The 13,278-nt window shown below is 36.9% G+C and overlaps 1 protein-coding gene across 3 annotated transcripts in view; it reads right to left on the bottom strand.

Annotated features, from left to right (window-relative positions):
- The window catches only part of MAN1A1 (mannosidase alpha class 1A member 1), a 164,229-nt gene that overhangs the window by 113,368 nt on the left and 37,583 nt on the right, over window positions 1–13,278 (bottom strand). For all 3 annotated transcript variants that reach the window (XM_027601261.1, XM_027601262.2, XM_027601260.2), the window contains exons 3-4: window positions 8,183–8,279; window positions 5,765–5,880 (exon numbers count right to left, since the gene is read on the bottom strand). In XM_027601261.1, coding sequence (XP_027457062.1) covers window positions 5,765–5,880; window positions 8,183–8,279 — 213 coding nt within the window. The remainder of the gene's footprint in view (window positions 1–5,764; window positions 5,881–8,182; window positions 8,280–13,278) is intronic.

Raw genomic sequence — 13,278 nt, 5'->3', positions numbered from 1 at the left:
TTTATCTCCATACTCTTTAAATGGTGGTTTCCTCTTTCCTTTCTTCCTTCCTAAGAGAACCTGGCCCCAGCTAAGTACTGTTTTTCCTTCTAGACTATAAGCTCCATGAGGGTAAGTAACTGACCCTTAAAGGGTATCTGGTAAATAATACATGAATGAAAAAATGAATAATAAGTAACCAAGACTCTGTCTCAGATTCTTTGTTTTAGGATTACTTCGAATTAAAACCAGAAAACTCACCCATTGGAGTGTACCCTTAGAGGTCTGCCCAGATCTATGTGCCTCTACGGATACTTGAATGGAATACAAAGCTCCACCTGGGAAGCCCTTGCTCCTACATATTATCCCAGTGATTTATTTCAAGCCAGTTATTAAAGCCTCCATTTGAACTTTGTGCTACCAAGTATGCAAATTGAATCAACTTGCTATGCCTTAATTAAAGAAAATGAGTTTTAGTTAATGACCGTATAAACCAATAAAAAACATTTACTTTACACCTTTAAGTGATGCAAATTGAATATTTCACATACAAACAAATTTATTCTTGACTGAAAGATTGGTTTATACTCAGGAGCACCACAGGATAAACCAACTCTCAACAGCAGTGTTCCTGTTTCAGTTTCCTTCTTATTTTTCCCTTGTAATAAATTTGGATGCATTAACTTTTTTTGCAATACCCTCACATTGCCAATTAGAATACTTTAACAGGAAAAAGTGTTAATTTAAAAGCAAGCAAAAATTTATCCAAGCTGGAATAATATTACATGTTATCCCTAAAAATAAAAGAAATTTTCTCTCTTTGCTTAAGCTTTTCCAATCTTTCCACGCATCAGACAAATGGAAAAAGTTTGTGTTTTCACAAAGAAAACTGCACAATTGTTGATACAGTCACCTGAATCTATGAATAAACTGAACGAGTATAAAACAAATTCTCATAAAAGACATATTAAAACCAACTACAAAACTATAAGCTGAAGAACTTTATAAAACAATGATTAGGAGAGTAAAACAATATAGCTTTCCTCAACTTTATTTACTAATTTTAATATAAAAAGTACTATCACTTAGATGTTATTGATGAACTTTTTTTTAAAGGAAAATATGACAATACCCAAAGAGAGAACTATAACAAATATGCTTGAAGACCTCTCACATTAGCAATGGTATTATATAATAAGCAGAAGCTTGAGACCTGTGGCTATGATTTTTAAAGTGTATTTTGAAAGCTACAGACCAAGATTATCAATAACAGTTCTAAAATGGCATTTTACACAAATCTGTCAATTAACTGGATAAAACTCTTATGAAAAAAGTAAAAATACAATTTTGAATAAACAACATTAAAGGTCAGTAGCTTAGCAATCACTCAGCAATAGTCCAATCGCTTTACCTTATAAGTAAGGAAGCAAAAAAATTCGCTCTTCTCCACAGTCTGATATCCCCTATTAGATTCCCTCTGCTTCCTCACAGGTCCCCACGGCCCACAGAACACATTCATGTCACCTGGTAGTGGTCTGAGGTCAGCCAACTGCCTTCTGTTACCTTGTCTGTTAGCTCAAGAGGCCTTTGTGCTTTAGTTCTTTTAAATAAATGTTTCCAAAGTTTCTCAGACTACTGCTGGGTCATGAAAGCAAAGAAATATTGCAGTATTTGGGGAGGTTTGGGGAAGCCATTCTTTAATTATCAGACTAGGGACCTGGATACTATTCAGGTCTGGTAGCACTAACATCTACTTTCCTCTCTTCAATCATTCAATTTTAGATAAATGAGTTCAGTAAAGATGCAGGATACAGATTAATATACAGAAATCTGTTGCATTTCTATACACTAAAAATGAAGCAGCAGAAAGAGAAATTAAGAAAACAATCCCATTTACAATAGCACTAAAAATAATAAAATACCTAGGAATAAACTTAGCCAAGGAGGTGAAAGACCTATCTATACTCTGAAAACTAAGACAGTGGTCCAAGAAACTGAAGATGACACAAATGGAAAGATATTCCATGCTCATGGATTAGAAGAGCCAATACTGCTAAAATGTCCATACTACCCAAAACAATCTATAGATTTAATGAAAGCCCTATCAAAATATCAACATTTTTCACAGAACTAGCACAAATAATCCTAAAATTTGAATGGAACCACAAAGGCCCCCAAAGAGCCAAAGCGATCTTGAAAAGGAACAAAGCTGGCAGCCTAACAATCCCAGATTTCAAGACATACTACAAAGCTGTAGTAATCAAAATGGTATGGTACCGGCACAGAAACAGACACATAGATCAATAGAACAGAACAGAGAGCCCAGAAATAAACACATGCTTATTTGGTCAATTAATCTATGATGAGGCAAGAATATGCAATGGGGAAAAGACAGTCTTCAACACATGGTTTTGGGAAAACTGGACAGCTACATGCAAAAGCATGAAACTGGACCACTTTCTTATACCATACACAAAAATAAACTCAAAATGGATTAAAGACCTACATGTGAGACCTGAAACCATAAAATCCCTAGAAGAAAACACAGGCAGTAATTTCTTCAACAGTGGCTGTAGAAACATTCCCTCAGACAAGGGAAACAAAAGCAAAGTGAGAGGTTTGAGACTACACCAAAGTAAAAAACTGCTGCACAGCAAATGAAACCATCAACAAAATGAAAAGGCAACCTACCGAATGGGAGAAGATATTTGCAAATGACATATCTCATAAGGGGTTACTATCCAAAATATACAAAGAACTTTTACAGTTTAAGACCAAAAAAACAATCTGATTAAAAAATGGGCAGAGGACCTGAATAGACATTTTTCCAAAAAAGACACAGCTGGCCAACGGACACATGAAAAGATGTTCAACATCACTCATCATCAGGGAAATGCAAATTAAAATCACATGAGATATCACTTTACACCTGTCAGAATGGCACAATACACAAGAAATAACAAGTGCTGGCAAGGATGTGGAGAAAAAGGAACACTCGTGCACTGTCGGTGGGAATGCAAATTGGTACAGCCACTGTGGAAAACAGTATGAAGGTTCCTCTAAAACTTAAAAACAGAATTACCATATGATCCAATAATTTCACTACTGGGTATTTACCCAAAGAAAATGATAACACTGATTTGAAGATATGTGTACCCCTATGTTTATTGCAGCATTATTTACAATAGCCAAGACATGGAAACAACCCAAGTGACCACTGATAGATGAAGAGATGTAGAAGATGTGATGTTTACACTTGGAATATTACCCAGTCATAAAAAAATGAAATCTTGCCATTTGCAACAACATGGATGGACCTAGAGGGTAAAATGCTAAGTGAAATAAGTTAGAGGAAGACTAATACCATATGATCTCACTCCTATGTGGAAATTTAAGAAACGAAAGAAAAAAGAAACCAAGAGAAAAGACCCCCCCCAAAAAAAAAACCCAGACTTTTAAATACAGAGAACTGGTGTTAACACAAGGGAAGGGGGTGGGAGGACGAAATAGTAAAGGGGATTAAGAATATAGTGATCTTGATGAGCACTATGAAATCTACAGAATTGTTCAATCAGTATATTGTACACTCAAAACTAATAGAACCCTGTTAATTGTACTTGAATTAAAGGAACAAAGAAACAAACAAATACTGGTTCACAATAGAAAAAAAATTATTCGATTTAGGAGGACTCCAGTTCCTATTCCCCCAACCTTTTTTGAAAAGGCTGTGGGGAGGGAAGCCACTACCCATTTTCTCTCCCACAGACAGCTGAAGACAAGCCCTATTTAAAGGTAGGTAGCTGAATTTACTTATACGTAACAAGGTGGGACAGAAATATTAGGAAGAGACAACAAATTCTCAAAAAGAAACAGAATGTCTTTTTTCATTGCTTTAATTTTTCATACACCATTCTATTGATAATATTAGAGCTACCACAAGTCATTCCAATCAGATAGCTATAGAACCTTGAGGGAACCACCAGCTCCCTGGGTCTGTTTTCTCATTTTTAAAATGAAAGAGCTGAACACATTGATCTCTAAGGTCCCTTTATATTGGAATATGTCTTCTTTATATTCTCAATTCAATTATAAGGCAGATTAAACATAGACTTATCTCATTGTCCTTTAAGGCAGCGATCTCCAAAATGGGGCATATAAGGCAATTAATAAGAGGGTTGGGACAAAATATTCCAACTTTTAATTTATACAGGTTTTTAATGCAAAGAGTTAGGAAAAACATTTAGTTTTACTGATCTTTAATATTCTGACACTGGTATCCTCACTGGGTCTGTGGGAGAAAAGAGCTCCATAAGTGGGGGCGTTGACAGGGAAACACTCTTTCTTTGTCCATTCTCAATTTGTCCATTCTCAACATACAGCTTGTGCCTGGTTATGGGGGTTTACAGGTATCGGATGCATACCAGATGGCCAAGAGGCTTACAATGCTTTCTGTGGAAGAATCTCAGATTAAAAATAATACCAACAATGCAAAATTAGTGAATGACTAAAAAACAGCTGGGCTAACACTCTTTTCTTAGAACAAGTTTTTTGGTCAGCCTCATTATATGAGGTAAAATAGTGACGTTAGATTAGCTCTGACATGACGTTGTCCTCCCAAATCAAAATTATCAAGAAGCACTGCGAGTGTCCAGTCTCCTAAATTCTGAACCTTTTCCTTAGTGTATAATAGGTTTTGAAGTATTTGTTAAGAATGAGAGTACACATACAAAGATTTTTTAAGATTTCAAATACACAGTGACAGAATTTTATACAGCGAAGGGTATACAGGCTGAAACCGTATATATGCAAGAGTGGATGCCGCTGCTGTTGGATGCGTGTTGAGAGTTTAGCGGAGTGTCCCCACGGTATTGCTGCGTCAGCGTTCGAGTGGCCTGTGGGGGCCCTCCAACAACGCTAGCTCCCTCCTCATGCAAGCACATGTCCTGCAGAACAGCCCGCAGAAGCACAAGCAAATGCAAGTCCCTGATGTGATTCCCCGCCCAGCCCCCACTCACCCTTGTGATCAACAGTCTCCCTCGCCTCCCAGGGCCTTTCTCCCTTGTGCACGCCTTAGAAAAAACCCCTGTGGCACTCAACCCAAACCTCCGCTCTTTTTGGTTTGATTTGACCATTCTGGCCTTAGCCTAGGACCCCAAAGGACTACACCCACCCTAATAAGGGCATGTACCCCAGGTCCCCTCTGCCTTGACGTCTCTGTGTGGCCCGGGAGGCTGCTGCATACCTCCTCAGGACCTGTGACTGATAAACTTCTCTATTTTAATTTCTCTGTGGTCTTTTGTTGAACTGTATCTCATCACCTGGCACCTTGTGCTCCACTGAACAAAATCAAAACGATGTGCCCTGACACGGTGCAAAACAGGACCTGTGTGTTACCACACAGATGTGTGCTGGACTCACAGCCCTACCACGCAACTAGCTGTCATCTGGCTAAGCCTCTGAAACTCCGGTTTCTAAACCGCGCAGGCAGGAAAACAATGCCCATCTCATAGGATGGTTGTGAGACTTGAACAGGAAGGTCTCGATAAATTTTAATTTCTTTTCCTTACTCTTAATTATGCCAAAAACAAAAACAAAAACAAACAAAAACAAAAACCCAAAGACGTACTTGTGTAGTAATGGAGGGCAAGACTATAGTGCGGTACTATTTAAAATTGCATTATTTGTTTCTGCTCGGTCATATAACACAAGAATTGGTCCCACAACAGAGTTTGTCCGTGTTAAGCTGAGACTTAAAAACTGAATTGGCAGCTTTTGTTTAACTCACCACATTAAAATCTAGATTCTCTTCAACCCATGATTTTGCCTCTTCAAATTCATCTTTCATTTCCATTATAAAAAGTGTATCCAGGGCATCTACTATTGTTGCTCCTTTAATACTACCTGAAAATATCAGAAAAATATTTATTGATTAAAATATTTGACAGAGACATACAAGCAAATTGACCATACCTGGAAAGGGAGAGGAAGACGATAATACTGAATTTATTAATGAACAGTAATACTGAACACAGTCTAAAATTTTCACTGAAAGAAGATTTAAAAGCTGCCTTAAAACCCAGCTAATAATTATCACAGGCTATGGACTGATACACTAATCTTTAAAGTTTCTTCTGAGCTGTAGAAAATATCTCTTAGAAATTTCATTTGTGACTGCATTCTCTAGCAAGAAAAAAATAGATCTGAAACAAAGGAGCAATACACATATTAATTTTAGTGTAATCACGTCCAAGTGCACCTGTGCAAAACTTTTAAATATAATTAGTTCTAAAAGTATGATAGCTCTAATAAGCCATTATTCAAAAATGGAATTTACCCCCTCTTTGAAAGCCTGACTGATCCTAACCTCCCCTCCTACCCACCCAGCCCATCTTGACTCTATGATTCATTTCCTCCGAACCCCCTTGACATGAAGATTTTACACTGATCTTGCACTTATCACTTTCTGCCTTTCAGTGTAATTACTTGTGTGCATCTCTTTTAGTCTGCAAACTTCCTCAGAATGGAGAAGTCATGTCTTCTTCATCTGCACATTCCATACTAAGAGACTTAGTATGTTTCAATGCTTAATAATAATTTAAAAAAAATCATCAACATATTAACAGAGAACCAAATAATCTCTTTGATAAAGATTATGACAAATTTACACAAAACTGAATTATTAATGATACAAGCAACTTTCATAGCGATAAAGGCAAAAACAGAATTAGATTTTAAAAAGTTATAGTAAATAATGAAAAACTAAAAGCTTCTGAGTCTGTATGAAGTTTCTGAATTTGTCTTCAATTCCTATGTCTTACCACCCATGCTTACTGAAAACACTATTTTATAAAAACATCTGAAATCACTTCTACTGCCACTACTCCAGGTTTGGGCTCTCTTCATCTCTAAACTGTGTCACTGTAAAAGGCCCGCCAGCCTTTCTTCCACTCTGTCAGTTCCTCCTACCTGTCCTTATAATTCCCTACTCCCTACCTGAGTTCCTACTTCATATGAATATCTGCACTTGAAAGATGAATATCTACTGAACCATCTAATGCTTTGACAACTATGTACACACAGGTCTTCTGCACTAGGCCAGGAACTCTGCAAAGACTTGTACTGTGTTGATTAACACCAATGCTGGAAAGAGAGCCAAACACATGGAAGATCCTGAATAAAGGGAAAAGCATAGCGTGGTGATTAGAACCATGGATTCTGACCTTAGCCACACCTGGGTTCTGGCCCCAGCTCAGTTAGTATGTGGCTAATACGAGGCAAGCTATTCTGAGCTGCATTTTTCTCATCTATAAAATGTGTATAATAATGAGGTTAAGTGAGATGCCCAACAATTGGCACTTGGCACATAATGTCAGTTGATACTGTTATTTGTTATATGATTTGATACTATTTAACACCTTCAGTTATAGTATAAAAAGTCACATTTTCTATGGGGAATTAAGAAGTGTCAGAATGACTCTATCCCCTTCATCCTCTTACTCATAGGCAAAATTGTGCTGGTTAAAAAAGAATCCAGTGCGATAAGAAGGGCACCGGGTACCTCTGTGACCCAAGGAACCCAACATTTCTGTTACCTAGCTTCCTCACCTCCACAATGGGAATGTTATTAACACTCCCAGGACCAATCACCAAGGCATGCTGTGAGGATCAAATGCAATAAAGCATGCCAAAGTCGATAAATGGAAGTTCAAATAACTGACCTAATCCATTCTCACTTTCTCTTCTATGGCACAAACAGGAGCAACCCAGAGCTAAAGTCGAGAGTCACCAAGATACAGCGAAGATCACCATGCAGGCTGCCTTGGCCCGCTTATCAATAAAGACACTACTTTTACCTGACAGGAAGCAGTTAATGGGGCTGACCAAATGTTCCTCAGCTGGGTCTCACCCCTGGAGCTAAAACTCATGATGCTGTGCCTATATCCATTAAATAAGAATCTTTGGAAGTGTTCCCAGGCATTAGTATTTTTTTCAAGGGACGCAAGTGATTCTATGTGCTCCTTTTCTAATGTAAAGTGCTCTGTCTGAAGGACACACTATGCACAGTCCTTGCAGGTAACTCCCACCAGGTATGCAAGTTTCCTAGCAACATGGCCAGGAGGGGCATACAAACATCGCCACCCACAAGTTCTGGCAAATGGAGAAAAGTTACTGTCACTAGGAAACCAAAGCACATTCTACTCACCAAACAAACTGCTCGAATGGCCTTCTTTTGATATAGGTTTCAGTTCATTTAATCCCCAGGCATACCGTTTATAATTATTCCAAGCATGTTTCATCATCTGAGAAAAGAAATGAAAATGGGATTATAATTTGAATTTGAGAGGTTTTTGCTACAAAATAGATCATCTGTTGAAGACTTAAATGTTAAAGCCTTAATATTCCCTGCTTAGTTAAAAGGACAATTATTAATTAGGTGACAGTGGTACGAATAAACTAGCACACACACATACACACACATACCCATTGCCTCTTTATATTTACAAAAGGAGATTTCTTTAAAAGAGCACATACCATTTTTTTATTTAAATTCAATTAGCCAGCATACAATATAGCATTAGTTTCAGATGTAGCGTTCAATAATTCATCAGTTGCACATAACACCCAGTGCTCATCACATCACATGCCCTCCTTAATGCCCATCACCCAGTTACCCCATCCTGCCACCACCCCAGCAATCCTGTTTGTTTCCTATAGTTAAGAGTCTCTCATGGTTTTCCTTCCTCTCCGATGACTTCCCATTCAGTTTTCCCTCCCTTCCCCTATGATCTCTGCGCTATTTCTTCTATCACCAACATCTGTCATTTCCTAACTTGTTAATTTTAGCCATTCTCACTGGTGTGAGGTAATATCTCATTGTGGTTTTGATTTGTATTTCCCTGATGGCTAGTGATATTGAGCACTTTTTCATGTGTCTGTTAGCCATTTGGATGTCTTCTTTGGAGAAATAAATGTCTGTTCATATCTTCTGCCCATTTCTTGACTGGATTATGTTTTTTGGGTGTTGAGTTTGGTAAGCTCCTTATAGATCCGTGGATACTAGTCCTTCATCTGATATGTCATTTGCAAATATCTTCTCCCATTCCATAGGTTGCCTTTTAGTTTTGTTGACTGTTTCCTTTGCTACGCAAAAGCTTTTTATCTTGATGAAGTCCCAATCATTCAGTTTTGTTTTTGTTTCCCTTGCCTTTGGAGACGTGTCTAGCAAGAAGCTGCTGTGGCCAAGGTCAAAGAGGTTGCCGCCTGTGTTGTCCTCAAGTATTTTGATGGATTCCTGTCTCACATTTAGGTCCTTCATCCATTTTGAGTTTATCTTTGGGTATGGTGTAAGAAAATGGTCCAGTTTCATTCTTCTGTATGTGGCTGTCCAATTTTCCTAGTACCATTTTTTGAAGACACTGTCCCTTTTCCATTGGATATTCTTTTATGCTTTGTCGAAGATTAGTTGACCATAGAGTTGAGGGTCCATTTCTGTGTTCTCTATTCTGTTCCATTGATCTATGTGTCTGTTTTTATGCCCATACCATACTGTCTCGATGATTACAGCTTTGTAATAGAGCTTTAAGTCTGCCATTGTAATGCCACCAGCTTTGGTTTTCTTTTTCAACATTCTTCTGCCTATTCGGGGTCTTTTGTGATTCCATACAAATATTAGGATTATTTGTTCCAGCTCTGTGAAAGACTTTGATGGTATTTTGATAGGGATTGCATTGAATGTGTAGTTTGCTCTAGGTAGCATAGACATTTTAACAATATTTGTTCTTCCAATCCATGACCATGGAATGTTTTTCCATTTCTTTGTATCTTCCTTGATTGCTTTCATAAGTATTCTGTAGTTTTTAGAATATAGATCCTTTACCTCTTTGGTTAGGTTTATTCCTAGGTATCTTATGGTTTTTGGTGCAATTGCAAATGGAATCGATTCCTTAATTTCTCTTTCTTCTGTCTCCTTGTTAGTGTATGGAAATGCAACTGATTTCTGTGCATTGATTTTATATCCTGCCACGTTGCTGAATTCTTATATGAGTTCTAGCAATTTTGGGGTGGAATGTTTTGGGTTTTCCACATAAACTATCTTGTCATCTGAGAAGAGTGAGAGTTTGACTCTTTTTTGCCAATTTGAATGCCTTGTATTTCTTTTTGTTGTCTGCTGAGGCTAGGACTTCTAGTACTATGTTGAACAACAGTGGTGAGAGTGGACATACCTGCCATGTTCCTGACCTTAGGGGAAAAGCTCTCAGCTTTTCCCCATTAAGAATTATATGTGCTTTGGGCTTTTTGTAGATGATTTTTATGATATTGAGGTACATTCCCTCTATCCCTACACTGTGGAGAGTTTTAACCAAGAAAGGATGCTGTACTTTGTCAAATGCTTCTTCTGTATCAGTTGAGAGGATCATATGTTTCTTGTCTTTTCTTTTATTAATGTGATCTATCACATTGATTGATTTGCGAATGTTGAACCACCCTTGCATCCCCAGAATAAATCCCAGTTGGTCCTGATGAATAATCCTTTTAATGTACTGTTGGATCCTATTGGCTAGTTTCTTGGTGAGAATTTTGGCATCCATATTCGTCAGGGATATTGGTCTGTAATTCTCCTTTTTGGTGGGGTCTTTGTTTACTTTTGGGATCAAGGTAGTGCTGGCCTCATAGAACGAATTTGGAAGTTTTCCTTCCCTTTCTATCTTTTGAAACAGCTTCAGAAGAATAGGTATTAGTTCTTCTTTAAATGTTTGGTAGAATTCCCCTGGAAGCCATTCAACCCTGGACTCTCCTTTGTTGGGAGATTTTTGATTACTGCTTCAATTTCCTTGCTGGTTATGGGTCTGTTCAGGTTTTCTATTTCTTCCTGTTTCAGTTTTGGTAGTTTAAAAAGAGCACATATCGTTTTTAATTCAGTTCCCAGTAACAGAAATTTAGCTTTTCGTAAAAGGATAAACCATTCATACATTTATCTATTTCATTCTCATGAAAAGTCAACTCTGCAAAGAGTCTATATTTAAGATTCTGGTTTTTGCACAAGTTCTTTGTATTTTGTCAACCTCATAGTATATAGACAAATATACAAGGTTATCACTTTAAACACTTTGATGTATTTTGACCAAGTCTATGTGGAGAAGTCTAGACAATATAAATGAAACTCTATGATTATATCTAAATTTGGGGAAACTTCAGCTTGTTTTAATATAATCAATCTTAATTGTATACATGTGTGTATCCCTGTGTAACTAAAGACTGATTTGTATACTCCCAATCTAGACTCCTTGTACCAAGAAGGTTTTTAAAGGCCAAACCTCTCTGCCACAATTATATAAATTATTTTTAAATTAACTTTAATAAAATTAATTTATCTACATATAACAAAAACCAAATTAATTTCTCCTGGCTTACAGATAAAGTTCTGACTTATTGTGCTAAACATTAACTCTAGTAGAAAGTGAACAATTTTCAAGGGGAGAAATTGTTCTAAAAGCCTGTCAAAATAGTTGCCTAACCACTGTATAACAGGTGTAGAATTTTTATGACTCAAAGAATATAATTATTTTTGTATAAATTTTTTTAAAGAGGGCAAGGGACTCTTTATGTGTCTAGAATTTATTCATGCCACTATTCCCAATCCATTAGCAACAGTAATCAAAATATGGGCATAATTTGAAAATGTTCTCCTCTGGCTCCAAATTTTAAGATATCTTAAAAAGCATCACCTAAAGTTACAAATACCCACATGAGGGCTGTTTATCACTAAAAATCTTCAGTGAGACCAATATAATTTTATTAATAAGTCTTCATATGTCCCTGAACACAATAATAAAAATCTTTCTTTAGCCAATTTGTATATTATCTTCCTATCTCACTACCATTACTATGAATAATAACTACCAAAAATCTGTACAATTTGCCGGGTACTCTGCTAAATGCTCTACATTCAGTACTGTACTCAATTATAATTTCAACTCTGAAATGTTGTATTACTATTATTTGGTAGATAAAGAAACTGTGGCTTGGAAGTTAAAACCCAAAGTACTTTATTCAAGGTTATGTTATTTCTTCACAGCTGAAGAGCCAGGGTTCATCCCTGTGTTGGCCTGACTCCAAAGTCATGGCATTAACCAACACATTGCATCATCTTCCTTTAATGAGTCAGCATCAGAATCTTCCTTTGATGAATCAGACTGTTGATCTTCCACCAGTCAAAAGAATGTGGACAAGGTAGCACTTTCAAGATTTTCTCCTTACAATTTTATTGGAAAGTATAATAGATTTAAGGATAAAATAACCTGATTTATAATCCCTATTATGCCACTGATTAGTCCCATAAACATGGACGAATCATAGTTTTTATGAGACTTTATCTGAAAAAAATGGGATAATTTCTCATGGGGTGTGTGTAAGGAATACTGAACATAGCCTGTGATTGCACCTACTGTACTGCTTCCCACATGGTGGGTAATCACATGTTTATTGAATTTAAACCTATACTGAAACCAATTAAATTCACATCACAGAAAAAGAAACCAATGAGCCTCTGAAAAGACCAGGGATATGAAATCCACGAAAACACCTTGAGATTACATCTGAGTTTGATTTGGTTTTCCTATTAAATGTACTACATTTGGTAAACTTCATTCCTGTAAATTTCCAAAGACACTTTATAAATTCAAAAGCTTTTGAAATATACCTGACACAAGAGCAACCACAACAACAAAACTTTATGATGATTTGTTTCAGCTCTAAGTCTGAGTAGAAACCAGTGTCATATACTATTAATGACTCAAAGATGGCATAAATCATTCCCATAGAAGATTGCTGCTTTATCAAAAATTATCATCTATACAATGTACCACTAGTACAGAACCTCCTTGAATTACCTCTGTAGTGTATATTAACCTTTCTCATCTTTTTTCCCCAAGGGAAAATCTGACACTAATTACTTGGTTTCCTACATTTCAAAAGTTGCTGTGACACATTTCTCAAAATGGGTTCCTCATCCCATGGGATTTCTAGGGTTAGAGAGTGAAAAGAAAAAGAAAAAGAAAACCATGTGGTCAAAATACCTTGAATGGAACATAAAGAGTGGTTTCTCCGGGACCTCGTGAAATAAGAAGGAATGGCCGTGTTGTTAACTGATTCCAGTGGTTGATGACCTCTGGAAATGGTTTACCAAGTTAAAGCCAAACAGAAGACATGGTGTGTGTGTGTGTGTGTGTGTGTGTGTGTGTGTGTGTGTGTGTGTTTGTTTAGAATACCAGAGAGAATGAACTCACAAGTCATATATAA

This window comes from Zalophus californianus, chromosome 7 (assembly GCF_009762305.2).
Source record: "Zalophus californianus isolate mZalCal1 chromosome 7, mZalCal1.pri.v2, whole genome shotgun sequence".
NCBI lineage: Eukaryota > Metazoa > Chordata > Mammalia > Carnivora > Otariidae > Zalophus > Zalophus californianus.
The sequence above is the reverse complement of the archived record's forward strand: the minus strand, read 5'-3'. Positions and strand labels throughout refer to the sequence as shown.